This window comes from Epinephelus fuscoguttatus, linkage group LG12 (assembly GCF_011397635.1).
Source record: "Epinephelus fuscoguttatus linkage group LG12, E.fuscoguttatus.final_Chr_v1".
Classification (NCBI taxonomy): domain Eukaryota; kingdom Metazoa; phylum Chordata; class Actinopteri; order Perciformes; family Serranidae; genus Epinephelus; species Epinephelus fuscoguttatus.
Genome location: NC_064763.1, coordinates 23,935,449 through 23,962,321, shown reverse-complemented (window position 1 = coordinate 23,962,321; position 26,873 = coordinate 23,935,449). Strand labels below are relative to the sequence as shown.

General features: G+C 42.5%; 1 protein-coding gene, 1 long non-coding RNA gene and 6 other non-coding genes across 8 annotated transcripts; 7 read left to right on the top strand and 1 right to left on the bottom strand.

Annotated features, from left to right (window-relative positions):
• Positions 1-5,636: 5,636 nt before the first annotated feature.
• Positions 5,637-10,389, top strand: LOC125898612 (uncharacterized). Its single transcript, XM_049592458.1, has 8 exons — positions 5,637-6,282; positions 6,433-6,504; positions 7,163-7,234; positions 7,319-7,408; positions 7,556-7,627; positions 7,732-7,791; positions 8,146-9,261; positions 9,538-10,389. The coding sequence occupies exons 1-7, from the start codon at positions 5,637-5,639 to the stop codon at positions 9,048-9,050; spliced, it is 1,917 nt and encodes a 638-aa protein (XP_049448415.1). The 3' UTR covers positions 9,051-9,261; positions 9,538-10,389.
• Positions 10,390-14,079: 3,690 nt separating this feature from the next.
• On the top strand, positions 14,080-16,029 carry LOC125898477 (uncharacterized). Its single transcript, XR_007450632.1, has 3 exons — positions 14,080-14,217; positions 15,027-15,577; positions 15,676-16,029. It is a non-coding gene; the product is annotated as an uncharacterized LOC125898477 (long non-coding RNA).
• On the top strand, positions 14,520-14,591 carry trnad-guc (transfer RNA aspartic acid (anticodon GUC)). Its single transcript has one exon. It is a non-coding gene; the product is annotated as a tRNA-Asp (tRNA).
• A 43-nt stretch (positions 16,030-16,072) lies between the features above and the next one.
• On the top strand, positions 16,073-16,145 carry trnav-cac (transfer RNA valine (anticodon CAC)). The gene has a single exon. It is a non-coding gene; the product is annotated as a tRNA-Val (tRNA).
• Positions 16,146-17,550: 1,405 nt separating this feature from the next.
• trnav-aac (transfer RNA valine (anticodon AAC)) lies at positions 17,551-17,623 on the top strand. Its single transcript has one exon. It is a non-coding gene; the product is annotated as a tRNA-Val (tRNA).
• Positions 17,624-21,501: 3,878 nt separating this feature from the next.
• trnad-guc (transfer RNA aspartic acid (anticodon GUC)) lies at positions 21,502-21,573 on the bottom strand. The gene has a single exon. It is a non-coding gene; the product is annotated as a tRNA-Asp (tRNA).
• Positions 21,574-22,206: 633 nt separating this feature from the next.
• On the top strand, positions 22,207-22,279 carry trnav-cac (transfer RNA valine (anticodon CAC)). The gene has a single exon. It is a non-coding gene; the product is annotated as a tRNA-Val (tRNA).
• Positions 22,280-23,580: 1,301 nt separating this feature from the next.
• trnav-aac (transfer RNA valine (anticodon AAC)) lies at positions 23,581-23,653 on the top strand. Its single transcript has one exon. It is a non-coding gene; the product is annotated as a tRNA-Val (tRNA).
• Positions 23,654-26,873: the final 3,220 nt, after the last annotated feature.

The following is a 26,873-nucleotide window of genomic DNA, read 5'->3' as shown; positions in this document are numbered from 1 at the left end:
ACTTTAACCTTTAACACTACGCTGCACTTGGTAGAAGTGCCGACCCTTCTCTTCCTTATCCCATCTAGCCTGCCACAGCTGATTTGCCGTTTCCCAAATTATCTCCTTTGCCTCTGCTTTACTAATCTTAATATGCATATCTACTCTCTCCTTCTTTAGAGCCCTCTTAGCTAACGCATCTGCCTCTTCATTGCCCCCCACTCCTACATGTGCAGGAACCCACAGAAATCTCACAATACTACCCTGACTCACACACCGAGTCACACACATCAAAATTTCATATAGCAAGCCCTGCCTGCTTCCAGAATGGAAGGACCTTAAGCTAGTTAACACTGAAGCCGAGTCACAGCATATTAACACCCTCTCCACCCGAGCATGCTCAGCCCATCTGAGCGCCATCAGCACAGCTACCATCTCCACAGTGTACACACTCAGTCTGTTCGTAGTCCTCCTGTTAAGTGCCACCCCCTTCTCTGGAACAACTACTCCAAACCCTGTCACCCCGGTCTCCATGTCCTTCGATCCATCTGTAAATATCAGAGTAAAATCCCTATAAGATACCTGAGTGAGACTCTTAAAGACCCCTACCAAATCCACCCCTCTTCCAGTCTTTTTCTCCTCCAACAGCCGCCAATCTACTACAGGCCACTTCAACATCCAGGGAGCCACGACTGGGTACACCACCGATGGGCATAACCGTAACCCCCCTACTCCAAACTCTCCTGCCACATCCTTACCGACTCGGCCAAAGTTCTTCTTTCTACTCTTTCCATTCTCCCAGCAGTCCCTTAGCACCCCCACAGTAGGGTGAGAGTCTCCATGTCCCTGCAAACTAGACCAGTAATAATTAGCCATCAGCTGTCCCCTTCTTATTTCCAGTGGCATTTCATTCAGAGTCTCCATGTCCCTGCAAACTAGACCAGTAATAATTAGCCATCAGCTGTCCCCTTCTTATTTCCAGTGGCATTTCATTCATGGCCACTTGCAGAGCAGATACTGACAAAGACTTAAATGCCCCACTGCAGATCCTTAAAGCCTGGGCCTGAAGCACATCCAGCTTCCTGAGGTGTGTCTGGGCACACCCATACACCAAACAGCAATAGTCCATGCCCTCAAAGCCTCACAACTAGCCCCCAACTCCTACCTGTTAAGCACCTCGTCACATTCAACACCTTTTTCCCTTTCTCCTATCCTCTTAACATGGCTTTCCCGTCAGGCGAGCATCAAATACCACCCCAAATACTTAAAAGACTCAACCCTCTCCAGCTCTTGCCCATATAACCTGAGCTTGAGACCATCCTCCACCTTCTTCCTCGTGAAGAACACAGTCTCGTCTTCTCCACTGAGAACCTGCAGCCCCATTTCAACCCCACTGCTCCACTTCATCTATTGCTTCCTGCACCTTCCTTACCCCATTTTCCACACATCTCCCCCTTTTCCAGAGAGCCCCATCGTCAGCAAATAGGGACCTCCCTATGTCCCCCTGTACCCCAGCAAACATGTCATTAATCATGACAGTAAAGAGAAGAGGACTGATGACACTCCTGAGGAGTCCGTTACTGATCTGGAACTGACTGGACAAAACAGAGCCAATCCGAACCTGAATCTTTCTGTCAGTTAAAAAATCTCTAATCCAATTAAACATTCTCCCATCTATTCCCAACTTGTGCAATTTTATCAGCAGACCTTCTCTCCACATCATGCCATAAGCCTTCTCTGTATCAAAAAATACAGCTATCACTGACTCCTTGTTAGCCTGGGCTCTCCTTACCTCATCCTCTAGTCTAATCACAGCATCCATGGTGTTTCTTCCTCTCCTAAAACCACACTGATATCCCACCATTACACCTCTCCTCTCCAGCACATAATATAACCTGTCTGTCACCATCCTCTCCATCACTTTGCAAATATTAGAAGTCAAAGCTATTGGTCTGTAGCTAGATGGTAATGTAGGGTCCTTTCCTGGTTTCCGGACCGGCACCACCACTGCTTCTTTCCACCCCTGCGGCAGTTTCCCCTCCTCCCACACTCTGTTGTAGATATACAACAACGCCCCCAAAGCCTCATCCCCCAGGTTTTGCAGCATTTTATAACACACCCTATCTTTTCCAGGAGAAGTGAGCTTGGACTTATTTATAACTCTTACCATCTCTGCTAATGTAAAGGTTCATCAAGAATATCCTCCCCTCTCCTTCCTACCTACCACACCTGGATGGAAACTCAAGGTAGCTTCCCTCCTCCTTATTCCTTCTTCAGACAGATTCTTCAGATCATGCACCTTAGAGAAAGATCTGGCCATAAGTTCTGCCTTCTCCCCATCTGATATTGCTGTCTCTTCACCACACACCAACACTGGGTATCCCCATTCTCTCCTGTCTCCCCCCATCTTCTTTATCATCCCCCACACTTCTCCCACTGGCGTTGTCCGCCCTATTCCACTACAATACCCCCCTCCAGGCTGCTCTCTTTGCCCTCCTCACTATCTTCCTCAGAAGTGCCTGGGCTCTTTTATACTGGAACAGGTGCTGTTGGGAAAGTGTCTTCTTAACTAATCTAAATGCCCTATTCCTTTCCCTCACCGCCTGCTGACACTCCTCAGACCACCTTGGGACCAGCTTCCTCCCTCCCACCCCTACTCTGAGGTATCGTTCTCTCTGCTGCCTCTATAACCCCCGATGAGAACCCCTTATTTACCTCATCAACATCCACCAATAAGTCAATCTTACCTAAAATCTCTTCACTAGTCATCTTAAATAAACTCCAGTCCGCCTCACCTAATAGTGATAGTGATCACTACCTACAGTAGACTCAGACCAAACCTCCCACTGACTCACCCCAGCGAGCGGGGCAGAAACCAATGTCAGGTCCAACACAGACTCATTACCAGTCGCCCATTTTAACCTAGTTCCCCAACCATCATTAAGGCACACTAATTCTCTCTCGTCCATTAGTTCTTCTATCCTTGCTCCATTCACATCTGTCTGAAATCCCCCCCACCGAGTGCTGTGAGCATTAAAGTCAGCGCACCCAACCCCCCGACTTCTATCCTGTCCCTTAACCTCTAACAATCGCTCTAACTCCAGCCTCTTACAAGGATTATAGTAGTTAATCACCACCATCTCCACTCCTTTATCCCATATCTCCACTACAATATATTCAAGGTCCATTCAAGATGAGAGTCCTCCCTCAGCCCTCACCTTTTGGACTTGTGACTCCCTCCTTAAAACCTCACAACCCCCAAACGCCACATTATGATCTCCCCCACAGTTACAACACTTGGGCAGCACCCCATTTCCACACTCCCCATAGCCATGGCCCCCTCCACATCTGGCACACCTCCTCTCCTCCTTACAGTTCTGGGCCTTATGGCCAAACCGCTGGCAGTTGTAACATCTCAGCGGACTTGGCACATAAGCCCTGACTGGATAGTTTACAAAACCCAGCAGCACTCTACCAGGCAGCACCTGCCCCTCAAATTCAAGCAAAACCGCCTCACTGTCCGTTTTCACCCCCTCTCTCGTCCTCTGCAACCTCTCCACCCTCAGGATCTTTCCCCCCACCAGATTCTCCTGCAGTGCCTCCATTTTCAAACATAAGGGCACCCCTGCTATCACTCCCTTACAACCACCTGTCCTGCGCTCCCCCACCCTCCCAGACTGAACCACCTTTAGCGTCACTACCTCTTTCATACCCTTAGCTTTTTCTACTTGTCCCTCATCTGAGCATGACACCAGGAGATTCCCATCAGGTAGCACTTTAGCAAATTTGATCTCCCCCAGCTGTCTGCCTAGGTCTTTTGTTAGCATCAGTGGATTAATAGCTTTCATCTTTTTCTGCTCAGCCTCCCCAAAGCGTAAGATCACCACCAGCTTATTGCCCTCCCTCTGGGCTAAACCTCTCCCTTTCACACTTTCATCCAAACTCACACCTACCTCACTTCTCTGCCTCTTGTGAGTGTTTCCTCCTCTCAAACTTTCTTGCTGGTTCGGATCTCCCCTCTTCTGTCCCTTATCTCCTTCCAGCTCCATCTCATCATTGTTCCAGTCTTGCCCTATCTCAGAGCCCGACCCATTCCCGGACCAGCTGTGCCCAGCCATGGAGTCTCGGTCCAGATTTCCTGCAACACGAGTAAAGCCTCCCCGACCGACCGAAGTTAATTCTGTCGATTATCTTCTGAGATTCTTTATCAAACACAATTTTAAATCTCCGCGCCACCGTCGCAGCAACTCCTCGTGCACTCGTATTCGTTAAGTTTTCGGAGACCACAACTCTCAATGAGGTTCTGCAGCGCTGCAACATGGCGCCGACGATGAGTGGAGTTCTGTCAACTACCTCTGAAGGCCGCGTTTAGTGACGGCTTGGAAATGACATTTCTCTACACCACCACCAACCAACGATTAGCCAACTTCAATTACGAAACGCCAGAAAGAGCGTTAATGTTTTAGGAAGCTTATTTTGGTGATTTCATGTTTGTAACGTGTGAATAACAAAAATCATTCATTGTTTCCGCCCGGTTTCGAACCGGGGACCTTTCGCGCGGGCGGCGAGTATAGTAGACACTAACTCCCTTAACTTTTCCATTCATTCTCAACGGTAGTTCTTACCCTAACACTGCAATATATATTTTGACCACAAGTGGGATTTTGGTGGCGCTGTTTCCCCCCTTTCTTTACAGTAAGGAGACGTTATCTCTGTGAGTGACAGACAGAACAACAGCAGCAGTAAACAGAGAGCAGTGGGCTTTTTCCATTTCGCGGTGTTTTTTATCACAGTAAACAAAGAGTCATACTCGTCAAACGTAAGTTTTAAGTACAAAATTAACGATTCTCAGATGAGTATTTGGCCAAACTGTATAATATTGCAAAGAGTATGCTCAAGTTTTGTTGTTCTGTCTCGGTCTGTTGTTTGCTAACGTTAACTGTATTACAGTAACGTTAGCTGAGGTTCGGTACGTTACATTAAGGTTATGTGCTGTATGTAAAGTTATATGTCAGTGTTAACAATGGCTAATTTTAGTACTTTGCACATGTGAAAGAGCTGTCAATCCCTTTTTCAGTCCCTCTCTTGCTGAGACTGACATGAAATCTTGTTTTATGTGACTCATTCATCATGTTTTGTAACGTGACTTTAAAACTGAGGTCTTTTGTCCCATCGTTTTGTAAGTTCATGAGCAGTTATTGTGAATATTTTGCCACAGTCATATTTTGGGCAGGTTTAGTGTACATTTTGAGTGGGTAAAGAGTCTACATGTTAGAATGAATGAATGAATGAATGAATGATTTTAGTGAAACAGACATTTTGTCATCTCATTTCTTTCATGTTATCTATCTATATGTCTGTCAGTCTGCCTGCCTGCATGTATGTCTATTCATCCACAATTTGTGCATGTGTGTGTATTTTGGGCCTGTGTGTATATGAAAATAGAGTGAAAAAATAGAATTTACCCTTAGGGATTAATAAAGTATATCTCCTTCTATCTTCTTTATCTACCATCCATCTGTGTAATATCAAACATTGTTACCTAGACATTAAAAATGCTGATTGATTAATGTAAACATGAATAACTCTGCTGTGCAGGATTACATGTTTAATTATTACCATATAATATGCATTGTTTGTGCTGTGCACAGGAGATAATGAAGAAGTCCTTCAGCTTCTTCCCAGGAAGGATGACAGTGTCCTTCAGGAAGGGTCCATCTGGCCATCTGCGGCAGGACCCCTCAGATGAGGCCATGAGAATTAAAAAAAATCCTTCTCTTCAGGACAAGTCTCCCCCTCAGAGACATGACCTTGTGAGGTCTAATGCTCTCACTGCGGTCCTTCAGCGGGGGGGTGATGTGTCGGACCGACAGGAGGTGATGGGGGAGTACATGCTGCAGTTTGGAAAATACAAGGGGAAACCATACAGGTGGCTCCTTGAAAATGATGTCGGCTACACCATCTACCTCATCAATAAGGTAGAAGAGGAGGAGAGAGCTGGGACCTTCAACCCCCAAGGGAACAGCAAGGACAGCCTGCTGTCATTCCTGGACTATGCCAGGAGCTTCCAGGAAATTGAGGACCTGAGGGAGTACCTTCTCTCCAGGAAGCCTGTGCCACCAGTCTCATCAGAGGGGGACAATGTAGTTGGCTTTGGAGCCAGGGCCAAGCACACCTGGAGGCAGATCTGGGAGAGCAGGGAGGACGGTTACGCTGCCTTTATTGTCGGAGTAAAGTGTGTTAAAAACAGCAAGATGTACAACCTGCAGCAGTACCTCCTCCAGCAGCAGAGGGCTGAGTCCTGTCCACCGCCTGCAGAAGTCTCCTCTACATCGGCTGCTTCACACACACATCTAGATCTCTTGGTCAGTTTACAAAAATATGCAAATACTGATTTAATGTGAACATTAAATGTACCTAACACAATAAATATTACTGTTATTTGTCGCCTAGTGATGGAGGAGGATGAGGAGCTGGAGAGAGCGATGTTAAACCTGCCTCCATCTGAATTTGACATTGAATTCAGTAAGTGGATCTATTGTATTAATTAACAGAGTTTCTTTAAAATGTTACTGTACATGATTAAAGTTTTGTATCACCTGTGCTTTCAGAGCCACCAGCAGAAGTCTCCAGTGCCCCAGCTGTATCTCTATCAACAGGTTTTACTCTATCAGTGTGGAGGGAGGATTCTGTTTGAACCAGAATTCACCTGCCATTACTGTTCTGTCAACTAGTTTGTTGTTTTGGCCATGTTCCGGCCTGTTCTGATGCTTGTGTTCTTTTACTCTCCTACTAACATAAGGAATTAACATGTCAGCGATGATGGTAAGTGCTTTGTTTTTTTTTTTGCATGCTTTTTTCAGTCTGTCATAGGATAGGTCTGTCATATAAGGATGTGGCATGTTAAAAATGTAGCTCAGATACAGGTTAACATGCCACATCTTTGACTGACAGGTGATGTGTGTACTATAGTTTATTAATGTTGTTTCTGTGCTTTACCTGTTTGCAAACACTTTAAAGCTTTTGTTTTTTCTATTTAAAATAATGGCAATTCACAATTTAGTAAAACTGGATGTTTTTAGTCTGTACCAGCAGTTACTACAGAAACAACAGGTAAAGACACATTGTTAAGCTTAAACAAACTTGACTGTGTGAGGAAAATGACATTGAATTGTTTTTACAGCTCACAGGACAAAGCCAACAGCTACAGCTACTGTTTCCAGACCTGCTGAGCCTAGTGACCCCCCTGTGAAAGGTTATTTTAGTTCTTTACTTCACACTTTAAATTATCTTGAATGTCGTGTGAACTTTCTTGTTTTTTTTTCTTTTAATCCTACAGCTACAGTGAAGACCCCACTGCCAGTCCCTCCTCAGCTGCTTGCCATTGCTCCACAACTAGAAGAGCAGACGCCCAAAGTGTTTAGACAAAGTATGTCATCCTCTTATACTACCAGTGTATCTCAGATATTGATCAGTTTCATTCTGACAAATCAAATGTGTTAAATAATGTGAAGTAAATACGACATCCGGTGTCTGTTAAGGTTTTATACAATTTTTGTTGCAACTTTTTTAAAAGCACATGAAAAGCCAGTCTCCCACAGTTCATCTTCTGGGCCTGGGATAACAGCAGCTCCATGTCCTCCTGAAGGTAAATGTTTTATTTTCTTACATGCTGTGAGACAGAATATCTTAATTTTCATAAGTAATCTGTATGTCTCACATGCCTGTCCTGTTTGTATCTCACCATCCCAGATTCATCATTACAGAATATTGCCCCTGTGGAAGCACAAATAGACACTGTCCTTGATGAAGGTATTTATTTTTGTGACACTGTTTTAATCATAGAAAAAGATAATAACACGCACATCCCAAAGAAATATTGAAAGGGTGCTGGATCATAAACTTCTAACATGCATCAAAAAGGAAAAAATAACGCAGGCTCTTCCTCCTCAGACTTGTAATGGGTACAAGTCTGAGGAAGAGCCTGCGTTTGTTTGAAACGTCACTTGACACAAAATAAATCATGGATTAATGGGAGCTCTATCAGTGTGCGGATCATTTTTTCCTTTATTGATGCATTGTTTTAACCATAGCAGTCACTGGTACAGAGGTCTCTTCCTTTTTCTTATTGTGTATATACTGTAGTTTTTTGTTGTGTTTTAACAGCTTCGCCATGTCCAGCACCTCCTGTCCCATTAGATGCCCCACACCAGCCTGCAGCCTCTGTCCCAGGCCATGATCAAGATGTTGCACAGTGGAACTGCTCCCAGCAGCAGAAGATCTGGATGAAGACTGAGATGGAGGCGTTGGGGCTCTGGCCGGGGTCACGCCCAGTACGTCACCTGATGAACATGCTGTCCCTGTGGCGTTATCCACCTCAGCCTGAGCTCATCGACTCAATCTCTGAGCTGCCCTCACCAAAGTACTTTCAGCTTCATCCATTTTTCATCTGGAAGCCAGAGCACACAATCATGGAGAGGGTTAGAAACAATTACATCTTGCCCTGTCTTTATGGCTGTCCCAACCCTCAGGTAGCTTCCTCTGGCGTCGGAAGGCCCAGAGTCGTCATTGGCACCAGCGGACAGTATTATATTTTAGCCTCGCGGCTCACCTGCAAGGCTTGTAAAAAGTACTGGCATGCTGACAAGCCGCAGTGGCTGGAGAAGCTACCAGAGCGCTTCAGCAACATTGTGCCAGCTTTCCTGACACACAAAAAGGCCATCTGCAAGTCTGTGATGGACGAGATGAGACGCAGCGGCAGATCACCAGAGGACATGTCCAAGCAGCTGACGGAGGCACTTCATCTTAAATATGAGAGAGCTCACCTGGCCTACCTGCTGAGTGTGCAGAACGTCAGGGACGGTGAAGCAGGAGTCTACGCCAGAGAACCATCACTGGGCTCCTCAGACAGGCAGATACTCCTGCGCCATTTGGTGGATACTCAGATGCAGATGGCTGGTGCGGAGTGTCTGTTTCATCTCACTACCTTGTCGATTGCCTGGTCCGAGAGTATCAGCGCCAGGAGCAGCTCCTCACTCTGCTGCTTCAAGGTACCTTTGGACAGGCACTGAGGGCAGATCACACCCGCAAAGTAGCTAGGAAGGTTGTGCTGTCGTCTGGCACCATATCTTCCTATGCTATTATGAACGAGAACTGGATGATCCTGAGCTGGGTGATGCTGCAGTCTGAGTGTGATAGGTCCCTTTATACCATGTATGAGGGTCTGTCACAACGCTACACTGCAGCAGGAGTGCAGAAGGCAAACTTCCAGTGGGTTGACAGGTATAAAGAATAAGTTTCAATTGAAAACATTATTTTAGTATTTTAACTTGTTGTACATTACATATTTTTTAAATGCTGTTTTTGTGTTGTTGTTTTTTTCTTTTGTTTTTTTTTTTGCACAGCTTATATAGTAATTGACGTTTTGTTAGGCCAAATACATACCAAAAATAAAAGAGATGGAAAACTTGCAGTAAATTGTTTTATATTGTGAATAAGACCCATTTTGTACAGAACAAATTGTAAGATACAGGTATTTTTGTCTTTTCAATGTTTTAGGGACTGCTGTGCTGCCTTTAAGGTCCTGCAACCTGGGGCTCAGGATCACATTTCATGGGACTGCTGGAGGACCTCAGAGGCCATCGTGGCACAAGCGACCTCTGGAAACCTGGCAAACAACAGTGCCTCAAGACTCAAGTTTAACCAAGACATCACCATCAAGTTAGACTTGTTTCACTGCATGCGCCGGTTTACCAGAGAGTGTGTGTCAGAACACCATTCCCTTTATAGTTCCTTTTGCCAGTTCCTCTCTGCAGCGTTCGTTGTGGTGGACCAGGGTGACCTCAGGAGGCGTACAAGTTCTGCAAAATCTCTCCTGCTAACCCCACCAAGCAGCACATCAGAGAGCACTGTAGAATGAAGGTGCCACAGCCCAGAGAACTGCTGCAGAGGGTAGAAGATGTTTTACATCATTTCTACCTGGCAAAGGACAGCAACGATGTGCCCCTCTTCAAGGCCTCCATGTTGAGGGTGTGGAGGATTCAGCGCATCCACATCCTGAGAGGCTGCCTGAGCGACCCTGAGGTCAAGGAGGGAATCCTATACAGGTATGGTGGCACCTTGCAGCTCAATAACACCAAGGCGCAGGAGCTGCTGTACCTATTTGGATTCCCGTGAGAGGCACATCTCAGCAGGAGGGCTTCCACTCTCACCAAGCCCAGTGGGTGACAGGAAACCGGGTTTCCTGTGAGCTCTTCCAGGCCCAGGCATTGACTGGAGTGGTGAGGTGGAACTTTCAGCGGCTGGTGGACCTGAAGCAGCCTGGTGTCGAGCTGCCAGCTGTGTTTGACCCCCTGTTGATTACACAGCTAAACACAGCCTCTGTCAGAGTGACAGGGTGGCCAAATATGCAGCTCTGCAGGCATTAAACAGGGACACAGGGGAGAGATTTGGGCTGCAGTATCTAGAGCCAGGCTGTCATCCGGTTGTTTTAGACTGGGACAAACACAGGACACAAGTCAACACTGAAGCTGCTGAAGTCGTGGAGATGGAGGATCACTTCTCTGCTGCTGCAGTGAGCACAGACTCTCAGGTAATCCAGGTTAATCACTCAGACAGATTGAAGAAATCACTATACAGACAGATTGAAGAAATCACTATACTTGATTCTATATTTCAGGAGCCCAGTGATGATGGAGTTGGACCAGTGCCAGTCCTGTCTTCTCAACAGTGCTCTGCAGAAGTTTCCAAGTCCCAGCAGCCACTGATACCAGCTTCTGCCACAGGTAAACCAGAGACTCAGACTTTGATGTATACAGGTCATTTGATGTATACAGGTCATTTAAATTACCCACTTACCATCCCTCACACAGGCCTCACTGTTAAAAAAGACTTGGACACTGTGGTTGGAATTTATTTCATGACAGTGATATTAATATATTGTACATTAACAACTATTATTGACCGAGTGTATGCAGAATTTAAAAACTATGGAAAAAATTTGATTGTCACAAATTGAACTGTTTGTTATTTCAAACAACTTCTCACAAATGCCGCATACACATTTTTTATCCATGTTGCTTTTTTTCCCAGTAAAATTTGCTTGTAATTGTAACTTTAGACGACAGGACTGTGCCTAACCATGTTACAATGTGACTGTATTATCATAATCTTAGTCATTCAAAGCTAGACAAAAAACAGGATAATAAACATATGCTTTATTGTTTAGACCTGCCAGGGGTAGCGCCATTGCCCATAGCCTCCTCTCCCCGGGCCGCCCGCACTGGACCAATAAAGACGGGAGGTCTCATTCAGGTCCTGGACCACAGCCGGTGGACAGGGGCTATGAGATCCGCCATCGACGGTCTCCTGTACAAGCACCATGGGGCCAAGGACATCCTAAAACGGGTGGATGCAGACTATGCTGCCATGGTTCAGCAAGCATGCAACGACCCCAACAGCCTTCTCCATCCCACCACATGCCAACATATCTCCAGATATGTTAAACACCTGGCAAAATTAAAAAACACAAGCTCCTCCCTCAATACCAGCCCAGAGAAGGTATTTGAGACACAACAGTTGTGGCAGAGTTTGGCCACAGGCAGCGAAACAGTCAGTGTGCCTGTTGTGACTTTGCCCCCTGCCACGTTCAACCCTCCACCTGTGGCTCCCCCCCAGGAGGAGTCAGTGAGCCGAGCCACAGTGGAGAAGATTGTTGAAGACATTCTAGGGAAACAGCAACAACAGCAGGAGCAGCAGGAGCAGCAGAAGGAGAAGAGGACCAGGAACTGTCTAGCCTGCGGTCAGCCAAAGTCCCGGTATCTCGGCGACGGCTCTTCTATTCATTTTTTTTACCAGTCGAAAACAGTAAAGTACTTCTACTGCTCCACTAAGGTGTTTAACACGACTTTGCTGCATCTCCTTTCTTTGAGCGGGAGCTGGAGGCGGCCAAACAGAGGTCGGCTGAGTGGAGGAAGGTGGCAGAGGAGAGGGCAAAGAGGAAGAGTGAGGTGCAGCTGCCAAAAGGTCGTCTGTGCAGGTTCTGCCACCGGCCTCTAAAGCAGGGCCCTGACAGCCCTCATATCCCCACCAGCTTCCCCGGGGTGCCGGGGAAATACATCTACTGCCCCTCCAGAGTGTTTTCCCTGTACAAGGAGCAGGGCATGGTGAGGAAGATGAGCTGGAGGGACTTCCAACAGTCTGCCTTCTTCACGGCTGAAAGGGACAGATGGGTCGCAGAGAAGAGGAAGTGACTGTGAACCCATAGTCACTTTACACTGTAAACTCCAAAAATACCCTCACACGCACATACAATAGGGTTTTCCCTATTATTATTATTATTATTGTTATTATTATTGTTATTATCATCATTATTATTATTATTATTATAATTATTATTATTATCATCACCATCATTATATTATTATTATTACTATTATAATATAATTATTATTATTATCATCGCCATTATTATTATTATTATTATTATTATTATATTATCATTATATTATTATCATTACTATTATATTATTATTGTTATTATTATCATCATTATATTATTATTCTTATCATCATCATCATTACTATTATTGTTATTATTATAACAAGTGAATATTGACTGATAAGTGTTCCAGCACTAATTTTGTAAATAGGTTTTTGGAGAAACTTTGTACAGTATATATATATATGTTGTATATTTCTTTCACTGTTAATGTGTTTTATATCTTTATATCTTAAGTTTTCAATAAGTATTTTTTATTATTATGTGTTTATTGTTAATAAAATATCTTGAAAGCATCACTCTGACTGTCTTATTAGAGGTAGTAAGTGATAGAAAATATATATTTATATTCATGTGCTCAGCTGTACAAATATTTGTAATATAAATTTACTATTTTACCTTAATAGAAGTAAAACTGTAGCATGATTTAGCATCTTATTTGCATAATTATTCAAAGGGTGTTTCTTGATTCTGTGCCTTGATGTGAAGCACTTTGTGTTAGTATTAGTATCACTATTGTTACTGCTATTTATTAGTTCAGTTCACGTTTTACCAATAGCAGCATGATGAAATAGCATTATTGTCTAACCCTTTAAATCATAAGGTCCTGTTATCATAATCTTAAAAAATAATTGTGTCGGCATGGGTTTTACTGGCCACATACATGTACGTGCACATATTAGGAATTTGACTCATTTTTTTATAGGTGTCAATGTCTGTACACAGAATAGACATACAGATAAAAACGTGTGTCCAAGCAGTCAGTCCTCTCTCCTCCCCCTGGACAGCAGTGTATCAGAGCAGACAGCAAAGGCTGCTGAATAAAAAAGAATAACTAATGTAATATGTTGCTTTATGTACATGAGGTAGGTGGATGTAAAGGTATGAAACTATACGCTGTTTAAAGCATGCTTGGATTATGTTTGTATTCAGCATGTTTTTAAACTATAAAAATGTGTCTCAATACACACTGCATACAAACAATAATATCAATAATAATGTTAATAAGAAAATCCCTATAATTTGCTCAAAATCTGTTCGTAATTTTCACTTTAAACATTTTAAGAGGTTAAATGCAGTTGTTTTGTGTTATGCAGACACAATGTAGCAAAATATTTTAAGCCAAATATGGGGAGTTTTGTTTGGGTGCAGTGGGATTCGAACCGCATCTCTCTGTGAAGGGCTTCTGGCCGCTGAAAAGTCCTCTACACCTATCCGCGGCTGGCCCACGGACCTTGTGAGGCGAACGTGATAACCACTACACTACGGAAACTCATATTATTGCATTCAGGGACAAACAGGAAAATGGGATCAGCAACGATTACTATCATCAGAGCCAAATGTTGAAAAACTGCAATACATGTGTGTTCCTCATAGTGACGACAACACAGCCTATTTAATCTACATTTCTATCTACATTATTCTGCTGAATTTCTGTAAATTTCAGGAAGGGGACTGCTGTGCTGCCTTCAAGCTCATAAATACTGATCAAACTTCCCTACACCATGGAAATAACATTGGAATTTTTAATGTAGGTGGTGTTCACCTTTCATGTTTTAGGGACTGCTGTGCTGCCTTCAAGGTCCTGTACCCTGTCAGAGACGACCGTGGCAGAGGCGACCTCTGGAAACCTGGCTAACAACAGTGCCTCAAGAAACAAGGTCAACAAAGACATGACCATCAAGTTCGACTTGTGTCACTGCGTGTGGTGGTTTGAACAGTGGGCTGCTATATTTCAGGTATGTCTCACATTTCACCAGTGAATTTCACGTGCCACTTTTTTAAGGAATCAAACGTTAGTGGGGTTCAACATTTCAAGTACTTAATTCGTGCTTCTCAGTTGTTTATGAGCTGTTTAATGACTTAATTTGCTTCAGTAGTGTTGTTTTATGTTCTCTCTCTCCCAGTGACAGCTTCCCGGCTCTGAACCGTAGCTGGGAACATGTTCACTTGTTAACGACTAGCTCGCCTCATTGTTAGCTAGCAACTAGTAGCTAGCAAGTAGTTTCTGCTTCCGGCATCACGTGATCTTCTGTATCTTTCCTCGTTAGTATAGTGGACAGTATCTCCGCCTGTCACGCGGAAGACCGGGGTTCGATTCCCCGACGGGGAGTAGTTTTAGAGGTTATCTTCACAATGCTTCTATTTCACACATGGTTGTTCTGAAAAAACAACAACATATATATCTCGTCCCCAGACAGACAAACACTTAATAAAACATACACACGTTTTCTAAAGTTTCGTGATCCAATTTGGCTAACCAGTCTGTGGTGATGATGTGTACTGTTACATCACCAACTCGTTTGAGCTTGTGGTGCAGTGATCCATTATTTTCACCTCTTAGAAGCTTAAAAGTAAAAATCATCATCATATTATAGTTCATTGTGTATTTGCTTTTCCTCTTGCTTACAACTGACTGAAATAATTACGCCTAAAATAACAAGCATTTTATGGCTGTATGGTAGTGTTTTCTGTATGTGTCTACACTCACCGACCACTTTATTAGGTACACCTGTTCAACTGCCCATTAACGCAAATAGGTAATTAGCCAATCCTGTGGCAGCAACCCAATGTATTTAGGCATGTAGACAAGGTGAAGACGAGCTGCTTAAGGTCAAACCGAGCATCAGAATGGGGAAGAAAGGTGATTTAAGTGACTTTGAACGGGGCATGGTTGTTGGTACCAAACAGGTTGGTCAGAATATTTCAGAATCTGCTGATCTACTGGGATTGTCACCACAACAACCATCTCTAGGGTTTACAGAGGATGGTCTGACAAAGAGAAGATATCCAGTGTTGATGCCAGAGGTCAGAGGAGAATGGCCAGACTGGTTCAAGATGATAGAAAGACAACAGTAACTCAAATAACCACTTGTTACAACCAAGGTCTGCAGAAGACCATCTCTGAACCAACAACACGTCCAACCTTGAAGCAGATGGGCTACAGCAGCAGAAGACCACACCAGGTGCCACTCCTGTCAGCTAACAACAGGAAACTGAGGCTACAGTTCACACAGGCTCACCAAAACTGGACAATAGAAGATTGGAAAAACGTCGCCTGGTCTGATGAGTCTGGATTTCTGCTGCAACTTTCAGATGGTAGGGTCAGAATTTGAAACATGAAAATGAAATGAAACATTTACACTGAACAACAATTTAAACGCAATGATTTGTTTGTGCTTCCATTTTCATGGTAGACTCTGAGATCCTCCTGCAGTCACACAAGAGGTGCTCCTGAGCCCCAGTGTACAAGACCTTGAAGGCAGCAAAGCAGTCCCTAAAGCATTAAAGGGGAACATTGTGGTCAATATTTGTGAGCATGAGTTGCTCTCTTTAAGTTTTTTTTAACAGTTTTAACATCTGATCAACTATGTGCGTCATATGACTACGACCTGGCACCTTTTCCTGATATTTGCAGAATAATGTTGGTAGAAATGTAGATTAAATAGGCTGTGTTGCCATCACTATGAGGAACAAATATGGATTGCGGTTCCACACAGTTTCTTGCATTTTTTGGGCCAAAAATGGCTCTTATGATAGTAAACGTTGCTTCCCCAATTTACTGTTTGTCCCTGAATGCAGCATGAATACGGAGTTTCCGTAGTGTAGTGGTTATCACGTTCGCCTCACACGCGAAAGGTCCCCGGTTCGAAACCGGGCGGAAACAGTGGCTTATTTTCGTCACTCATACGTCACAACACATCACATCACCAACCAACTTTATTAAACATAAAGGCGTTTTCTGACGTTTCGTCATTCAAGTTGACTAACTGCCCAATAGTGGTGATTTTGAGAACTGTTACTTCTGATGCGTCTCTAAATGCTGCCTTCATGGGTAGTTTATGTGCGCTGCTGGTGTTTGGCACCATGCTGCAGCGCTGCAGAACCTTGTGAAGACTTGTGATCTCTCTGTCTTTCACAATCTTCTCCACTGTGGGCTGGCTCAGTGACTCCACCTGGGGGGAGGCACAGGTGGAGGGTTGAAACTAAGTGGCAGGGGTCAAGGTCACAACAGGCACAGTGGCTGTTTGGTTGCTTGTGGTTAAACTCTGCCAAACGCAAAGATCATATGATGCAGGAATCAGAAATCGATAGACTAGCGGTATCTCTGGTATGTTCAGTGTGTTGCATGTTAAATTCTTTCACTTAAATGATATATTATCAGTGTTACTCATTTCAGTTGCCAGTGTTTTTGATGTTTACGCTGACCACTGTATGTACATGTGTAAAGTTAACAGTACTTTTTTCAAGACTAGTGCACTGTCCTTTGAGTGGTTTTGGTTTGTGTGTGACCTGTAAACAAGTCTGTACTTTTTGCAATAAATTCGATTTAGTGGCTCCAGTGTAAAGTAATTGGCAGCTTGCAAAACTCTGCTTTCAACACACTGCTACTAACTAACAAACTAATTTTGTATTTTGAACGTTATACAATGCTTTCCAGTTTTATGGCCTGTTGTGACCTGTTGACCATTGGGAAAGAGCTTGCTCAGTGTTTGCTCAGTGTTATACATAAGTGTTTGAAATGTGCCTTAATTTTGATAATGAAAAGTTCGTCTGTAGAAAAACATTTCTGCACAGCTGTTTGAGCTGTTAAGCGACGCTTTTCAGTTTTATGGCCTGTTGTTTAGGCTGATCACTGTATGTACATGTGTAAAGATAACAGCACTTTTTTCAAGATTAAGATCCATGTTTATAAAAGAACAGTGTAAAGAATGTTCATGAAGGTGACACATTTCGCTTTATGTCTGAGCTCTGTTTAGATCAGGGGTAGGCTCTTTAGCCCTTCTCCAGTGGCTCCCTGTGGATTTGACAAATAGATATATGAAAAAAAGCAGGTGTGTTACACACACTCCCTGATAAACCACCGCATGCAGTGAAACAAGTGTAACCTATTTGTATTTTTATATTATTTTCTTTGTATTATATTTTGTTATAATTGAATATCACATACAGATATGTCTTGCGGTTCCATACAGTTTTTCCAACATTTTTTGGCCAGAAATGGTTCCCGTGGCAGTCAAGGTTGCTGACCCCAGTTTACTGTTTGTCCCTGAATGCCACATTGTCACAGCGTTTCCGTAGTGTAGTGGTTATCACGTTCGCCTAACACGCGAAAGGTCCCCGGTTCGAAACCGGGCGGAAACAAGTATTAGTTTTCATTATTCACACGTTACAAAGAGGACATCACTGGAATAGTCACTTAACGCGGCCTTCAGAGGTAGTTGACAGAACTCCCATGGATATACAGTACAGGCCAAAAGTTTGGACACACCTTCTCATTCAATGCGTTTTCTTTATTTTCATGACTATTTACATTGTAGATTCTCACTGAAGGCATCAAAACTATGAATGAACACATGTGGAGTTATGTACTTAACAAAAAAAGGTGAAATAACTGAAAACATGTTTTATATTCTAGTTTCTTCAAAATAGCCACCCTTTGCTCTGATTACTGCTTTGCACACTCTTGGCATTCTCTCCATGAGCTTCAAGAGGTAGTCACCTGAAATGGTTTTCCAACAGTCTTGAAGGAGTTCCCAGAGGTGTTTAGCACTTGTTGGCCCCTTTGCCTTCACTCTGCGGTCCAGCTCACCCCAAACCATCTCCATTGGGTTCAGGTCCGGTGACTGTGGAGGCCAGGTCATCTGCCGCAGCACTCCATCACTCTCCTTCTTGGTCAAATAGCCCTTACACAGCCTGGAGGTGTGTTTGGGGTCATTGTCCTGTTGAAAAATAAATGATCGTCCAACTCACTCAAGCTCATGGAGAGAATGCCAAGAGTGTGCAAAGCAGTAATCAGAGCAAAGGGTGGCTATTTTGAAGAAACTAGAATATAAAACATGTTTTCAGTTATTTCACCTTTTTTTGTTAAGTACATAACTCCACATGTGTTCATTCATAGTTTTGATGCCTTCAGTGAGAATCTACAATGTAAATAGTCATGAAAATAAAGAAAACGCATTGAATGAGAAGGTGTGTCCAAACTTTTGGCCTGTACTGTATATACATATACACGTATATATATATCTATGCAGAACTCCACTGATCGTTGGCGCCATGTTGCAGCGATGCAGAACCTCGTTAAGAGTTGCGGTCTCCGAAAACTTAATGAATACGTACTTTATTGACTTCTTCAACCTGAGATTAAAAACAGGTTTTGTAGCAAAAGAAAATGTATAACACAAAAGTAAGGTATCAAAGAAAGTGTTGTTAGTCGAGAAAATAATCTAGATAATAATATAAAAACTATGGAAAATATCCATCATGCTTGTCCAAAGTCACATCTTCAAATGACTTGTGTAGTCACACCAAACATCTAAAAGACAAATATATAACTTAAAATGATATAAAATCAGAGAAACAACAAGTCCTCACATTCAAGAAGCTGGAACTGAAGACCTTTTGCTTTTCAACAACTTCAGCAATGAAGAGTTGCTCAAAATTGTTAATTTACATATTAATTGACATTCAGTGGCAAACTGTTAGTTTGTTAGGTTTAATACGATCCAAGGCAAACATGAAATGAGGTGATTCTACTATATTTCAGTGAAGTTGTTGCTGACTTGAAGTCCATGTTCTGTGTTTACTGACAGACTGAGAAGATGTCACAGTGATGCAGTGACAGCAGAGGATGTCAGCTTGTCTCAGAGGAGGAAGACATTACAGAGCGTGGGGAGGATTACATGTCAACAGATGAAGAGGAAGAAATAGGCACTGAGGAGGAGAGACCTGCTGAGACGAATCTTTTTCTTTTTCCGTCGAAAGACGGAAAAATGGTGTGGACTTCCACCCCTCCAACTGACAGACGTCATATGCTCGGAGCATAGAGAGAGAGAGATGCCCCCCTGGTCCAACATGGTATGCTATCTCACGTGTTACTGACATAAAGTCTGTTTTTGAGCTGTTTGTGACAGAGCACATTGAAAAGATTGTGCTGGAGGAGACAAATAGGGAGGGGAGACGTGTGTATGGGAGAAGCTGGAGTGAGATGGGCAGAACAGATCTGCAGGCTTTCCTCGGTGTGCTGATACTTGGTGGCGTCTTCAGATCATGCAAAGAAGCTGCTGCTAGTCTGTGGAGTGCTCACTTTGGGAGAGCAATCTTCCGTGCTACATTGCCACTGAAGACATTTTACAGGACATGCAGAGTGATTCGCTTTGATGATCGGGGCACTAGAGAAGCTCGCCATAGAAACGACAAACTTGCCGCCATTAGAGATGTGTGGGAAAACTGGGTGTATAGCCTTCGGCTCCTATACAACCCAGGAGCTGATGTCACGGTAGATGAGCGCCTGGTCCCCTTTAGAGGGCGCTGTGGATTCAAGCAGTATATCCCACAGAAGCCAGGGAAGTATGGGATAAAGATCTGGGCAGCATCCGATGCCGGGAGCAGCTACACGCTCCTGGGGTTAGGTATCCAGAGGACACAGTCATGTTCCCCTAGTCAGAAGATTTAGATCTGCGTCTGCTGACAAATACTGTGATGCAGAAGCTTTGCCGAAACAATGATTAAGTCCAAGACATACTTCTTGTTTGACAGTGGAAGCCCTCCTGCTGAGAGGTAGCTTTCACGGGAATCCAAATGGTACAGCAGCTCCTGCGCCCTTGGTGTAATTGAGCTGTAAGGTGCCACCATACCTGTAGAGGATTCCTCCATCACCTCAGGGTCGCTCAGGCAGCCTCTCAGGATGTGGATACATTTACAGTGCTCTCTGATGTGCTGCTTGGTGGGATTAGCAGGAGAGAAAATCACCAAAGTTTTTGATACAAGACATCGTAAAAACGAGCGAATGTTGAATATGAAACCAACTTCACTCCGTCATATTAGCGCAAAAAAGACGTGATTGGGGTATCCCGAACTAATACAGTAGATGATACATCAGTTTTTCATTCAGCTAAATATCTGCTCCATCGACCCTCCAAATAAAAGTAGTAGAAACTTAGTGTTTTCAAGCTGTTCAGCAACATCCCGCAGCAGGTCTGCCAATGGTCTCCCGCTCGATGCCACTGCATGAACTCCATGAACTAGCTAGTAGCTTCTTCTTCTCAATGCTATCTGAGGGATCGTTTACTTCTGTCTGGTTAGCCCAAATAGCCAGTCAGGCTTTAGACTGATGTTAGGACCGCCCACCTTATTACCATACAGACACAGAAATGTATAAATAAATAAATGTGGAAATACAGAAATAAATGAAAAAATAAATGTAGATATAAATAAATAAATGCAGAAATGTTGAAATAAAAAAATAAGTGAATAAATAAATACATAAATGAATAAATGTGGAAATAAATAAATAAATGTAAATATATTTATTTATTCTTTTATTCATGTATTTAATTATTTATTTCCGCATTTATTTATTTAATTCAATTTGGAGACAGGAAATTGATGATGCTGATGGTGAGGTGAGGGCCTGATTGTAGCCACTTTTGGCTTTTGTCCATACGCACATTTTTAGTATGGATCCTAAGCATTGTTTTATAAATGAGACCGCTGTTGACCATTGTGAAAGTGTGTGTTCAGTGTTCACTCAGTGTAATACGTAAGTGTTTGAAATGTACCTGAATTTTATAATGAAAAGTTTATCAAAGATGCCAAAGGTCAAAATGCTCCCTCTGTCCCCAGCAAGAGGATTCTGTGTGTTTTTGAATTTGGCACTACCGTGTGTCCAAAATAAATGAAATGAAACATGTCCCTGTTGATTTGTGGTGTTTTTCCAGCACAAACTTGCACCCAACTGTTTCATTTTTGTCTCTGCATGTGACCTGTATGTTTGTATGTATGTATTCTTGTTTGTATTTTAATCCTGTGAAGCACTTTGTGAGTCCTCGGTGAGAAGTGCTATACAAATAAATTTTACTTACTTACTAACTTGTTTGCACAGTCACCCCTTATTTATGTACACCCATGCAGGTGAAAGAAGATGTGTAAGGGTGGTAAAGCTAACATAAAGACAGCACTGGAATTGCTTTTTCAGTAAAATCATGCGTGATTAACATCTATAGTGAAGAAAACGTAAAGATCTCCCCGTCGGGGAATCGAACCCCGGTCTTCCGCGTGACAGGCGGAGATACTGTCCACTATACTAACGAGGAGAGATGAAGAAAAATCACGTGATGCCGGAAGCAGAAACTACAAGCTATTTTCTTGCTAACAATGAGGCGAGCTAATTGTTAACAAGTGAACATGTTCCCAGCTACAGTTCAGAGCCGGTAAGCTGTCACTGGGAGAGAGAGAACATAAAATAACACTACTAAAGCAAATTAACTTATTAAAACAGCTCAAAACAACTGAGAAGCACTAATGAGGTACTTGAAATGTTGAACCCCACTCATGTTTGATGATATTCCTTAAAAAAGTGGCACGTGAAATTCACTGGTGAAATGTGAGACCTACCTGAAATATAGCAGCCCACTGTTCAAACCACCACACGCAGTGACACAAGTCGAACTTGACGTCGCCTCTACCACGGTAGTCTCTGAGATCCTCCTGCAGTCCCACAAGAGGTGCTCCTGAGCCCCAGGGTGCAGGACCTTGAAGGCAGCACAGCAGTTCCCTGCTTCAGCAAAATAATGTAGATAGAAATGTAGATTAAATGGGCTGTGTTGTCGTTACTATGAGGAACACACATGTATTGCGGTTCAATAGAGTTTTTTAACATTTGGCTCTTATGATCATAAATGTTGCTGATCCCATTTTCCTGTTTGTCCCTGAATGCAGCAATATGAGTTTCCGTAGTGTAGTGGTTATCACGTTCGCCTCACACGCGAAAGGTCCCCGGTTCGAAACCGGGCGGAAACAATAAATGATTTTCATTACTCATATGTCACAACACATCAAATCACCAACCTAGTCCTCATAAAACGTAAAGGGTTTTTCTGACGTTTGTTCGTGATTCAACTTGGCCAACCGTCCAATGGTGATGATGTGGAAGAACTGTAATTTCCGATGCGTCTCTAAATGCGGCCGTCATGGGGAGTTTACGTGTGCTGCTGGCGGTTGGCACCATGCTGCAGAATTGCTGAACCTCGTGAAGAGTTGTGATCTCTAAAATGTAATGAGGAGATACTTCATCAACCTCATCAACCACAGATTACATTTGATGAATGCACTTCTTTTCAATCTCACTCCTTTGTTTTTAACAGTCCTCCTATACTGTGTGTTTACAGGCCTCCCAAACGATGCTCCTCTTTCATCTCAGACTTTTCAGAAATGCTGTCAATCATCCACACTAACCACAACGGAGTTATTATTTTAGGTGATTTTAATCTGCAGGTAGACAATCAATCAGACTCTTTTGCATTAGTATTTTTAAATTTACTGAACTGTATGAATGTTATCCAGCTGCTGCTCCTGCTGCTCCTGCTGATGTTGCTGTTTCTCCAGAATGTCTTTCACAATCTTCTCCACTGTGGCCTGGCTCAGTGACTCCTCCTGGGGGGACTTGACAAATCAATCAATCAATCAATTTTATTTATAAGCCCAATACCACAAATCACAATTTGCCTCACAGGGCTTTACAGCATATGACATCCCTCTGTCCTGTGGACACTCGCAGCGGATAAGGAAAAACTCCTCAAAGAGATATGAAAAACACACACTCCCTGATAAACTACTGCATGGAGTGAAACAAGTGTAACTATTTGTATGATTATATTATTTTCTTTGTATTATATTTTGTTATAATTGAATATCACATGTATATTGTCAGTTTGATCTTTTTTTTTTTTTTTTGTTACTATTTTTTCTAGGTAGCTTTTGGCAAGCATTGGATAATTACCTATTGAATGATTTGTATGTTTTCACCACTAATGCTACAAAATTTAAGTACCAAATAATTATCAACAGCTCATTTCAGAGGAGCTACTTTGTTGTAAAACATACTAATGAATTCTCATTTAGATCTATTAAGAATGTTGGTTAAAGTAGATTAAACAGGCTGTGTTGTCGTCACTATAAGGAACAAACGTCTTGCGATTCCATCTTTTTTTTTATTTATTTAATTTTTTTTTTTACATTTTTTGGCCAAAAATGGCTCCCCTGACAGTAAAAGTTGCTGAGCCCAGTCTACTGTCTGTCCCTGAACGCACCATTGTCACGCAGTTTCCGTAGTGTAGTGGTTATCACGTTCGCCTAACACGCGAAAGGTCCCCGGTTCGAAACCGGGCGGAAACAATGAATGATTTTCGTTATTCACACATTACAAACATGAAATCACCAAAATAAATTTCCTGAAACATTAACGCTCTTTCTGGCGTTTCGTAATTGAAGTTGGCTAACCGTCGGTTGGTGGTGGTGTAGAGAAATGTAATTTCCCAGGCGTCTCTAAACGCGGCCTTCAGAGGTAGTTGACACAGATGAAGCGAGATCAAAGATACTGTATATATAACAAGATGGCCCTGTTAGATGTTAACGTTTGGTTTTGAACAAGATAACGTGTAAGACAAAAATAACGCAAGTCCGAACAATGTATTGGAAAAAACCGGAAGCACACATTCGGTGTAGCTTTTAGTAACGTTGTTTTATTGCATGGAAAAGCAAACGACAAACAAACAAACAAAATATCTGATGCACAACCTGGAACACGTCCACACTAATGGGAATAAAATGGGAGTCTGTCCACACTATATTTCTAAGATCCACATATCTATATTAGAACAATTAAATTTCTTATCATTTTGTTCTTTTTGTTTTCAATCAACAAAATTGTGCAAGGAGTATGGCAGAAATGAATAGAACGTAGACTTGTTGTTTTAACATTGCTGCTACATGGAAACAAACAGCTAAGTATGTTATGGTTGACAATCATGCAGTAAAGCTCTGTTTTATGTAGTCAGTGTAGGTCACAAGATCAGGAATACATGATGTAAATAGTGTAGTAGCTTTAGAAAGAATGGAAAATATTGATACAATCAATGAATCCATAAAATAATTGATACATTAATTAATGTATCACACTTCACATTTAGCTTGTGAAGCATTTCAATTTTCTTCTGGCTCTCATCTGTTCCTCTTGAATTTTTTGGTTGCCCTGCCTTAACCCTGCTCCTATCCTGCACATGATGTATTTTTCCATTATTTTTTCTTGCAGAGCGAATGCATGCTCTGGGTGTGCTTCGGTGAGAACAGAGTAAGCATTTGTGTTTTCCACCTCCTGCCTCAGAGCCTTGCGGAGATTGCCTTCTGTCCAGTGCACTTTCAGGGACTCTGTTAACTTGGCCTCTATCTTCATGATTGTGTCTTGTAAGACTTTGGATGGTTCAATTATGCTAGCGTCATGTGTGTATCTTTTCCTCTTTAGGAAAATATTTGAGTCGCCAAGGGTTGCAGCATAGCTGTGGTCGGTGTGGTTGACGTGGACCAGCAGTTCCTCACATCTGCAGCAGGAGGAGAGTAGTGGGTCCACCTTAATTTCTCTGATCAACCAGCCAGATATATATGTCAAGACTTCATCTTGGATGCAGTCTGACTCCACAGTCTCCTCAGGCATCACCTCCATCATCTCCTCTGTGAGTTCTTCACACTCTGTAACACACTTAATGTAACATATAAGAATGAGTTAGACCAATTTATAATTTTTTAATGTATTGACTTCATACATTATCATATACAGCAAAAACGGCTAAGGGATTTTTTTAAACTTTTATTTAACCAAGAAGGACATGGAGATTTGGCTAATATATCACAGTGGCACGGCAGCAGTGTACCCAGGTGTAAACAGTGTAGTGCAACAATAAAAACTAGATTATTAGAATGTACATACATATACATGGTGCAGGTGTCAATAAGGAATTTATATTATGTACTGTATGTGTAACTGGAATTTGCCAGAATATACATGTTCCTAGTGTTAATGATACTGAGAAAACACGGTTTTGTAAATATAAATACAGTTTTGTTGATTTTAGGTGTCAGTGGGCAGGTGACAGGAAGCCATATACAAGTGACTTTTGTTGATTCACACCTGTGAGGTAGACGATGTTGGGGGATTCAAGTGAAGTTGGAGGTCACATGTCGGAGGTGTATTGCTTTGTATGGCACTGAGCAAAATGGTGCCATTATCAGACAGGCAGTTGCTCCCCATGGTGTTTGTAAGTTTTGCAATGGAGGCACCTTTGAGGGCTGAGGCAAACTCCCTGCTTGTTGGGTTGAACCGGTGTCCGCCCTTTCCACGGATCACAGAGAACAGATTCTTTGGGGGGGATAACATAAGATTGTTTAGAGGACATAATGTTACTTCTGTGTATTTCTACTATTTATTGATGTATGTATGTATGTATGTATGTATGTATGTATTTATTTATTTATTTATACCTCAAGGCAATCCTGATTCAGCTTGGCTGTACACAGGAATTTCAGCTCTCCCAATTCTTTCCCCAGCTGCTGGACAATCAGGATCACACTGCGGATGGTGAGGATGAAGCCCCACTGGCAAGGGGGAGTGAATCCAGGTCTGTAGTAACATATTACAGAGAAGTCAATGATGTGTCAATGTCTTCTGCATTCTGCTGAGGAAAGCTGCATGGAAACATTCTGACTTGCATGCTTTCACTCACTCATAACACACAATGAATTAACCTTATGTGAATGAGATAAAATGTCAAGTGTCCATCGTCTTTTTCTGACCACACCATATGAAATGTTTTGTAGCCAACCTGAATGTCCAAGATGAGATCCAATGAAGGCTGTTCATGAGGACATTCATCTGTTGAGCACTTCTTGGTCCTAGGGGCCGGCGCCATGGATTGGCATCGGAGTAGCTTCTGAGAAGTAAGTGTTTGCTAGTCAATCTTGATAATCAGAGTTTCACTAACTCTGACTCTAATAATTGCCAAAAAATTTTAAGAAATCTGTGATGATCAGTAGGCATTTAAAATTGAGTCATAATGAATACCTTGAATTCAGTATGTCGAACAGCCTGTTCATGTCCTCGAAGAATTCCGCTGTAGCATGTGCCTCATTTGGTAGCCTTTTTAAGTCAATCATCGTCTTCATGCCTACATGATTGTACGATTATTACATTACATATTGTAAAAAGGGTGAAGAGATATCATTTAAAACGTAAGAATTCACAGGTATGACAATTTGATCTAACAACAATCAGATTGAATTATGATTTGATTCTGATATTTATTTAACATACATGCATCATAAAGATTTTGTTCATGTTGATTCAATAAATTTTCATACATTTTAAAAGTTCCATCAGACCTTTTAGAATAAAATAAAAACTAGTTGCCTACCAGCTGCCACAGTGTGGCTGAAGACTTGAGTCGCAAGTCTAACTCTCATGTTAGTGAAAGGGGGCAATGACACATGCTTCTTGGTGATTTTTGGAGCCATACGGACAGAGTTCTGGCTGTCAATGTCGTAAAACGTCTCAAAGTGTTTCCAT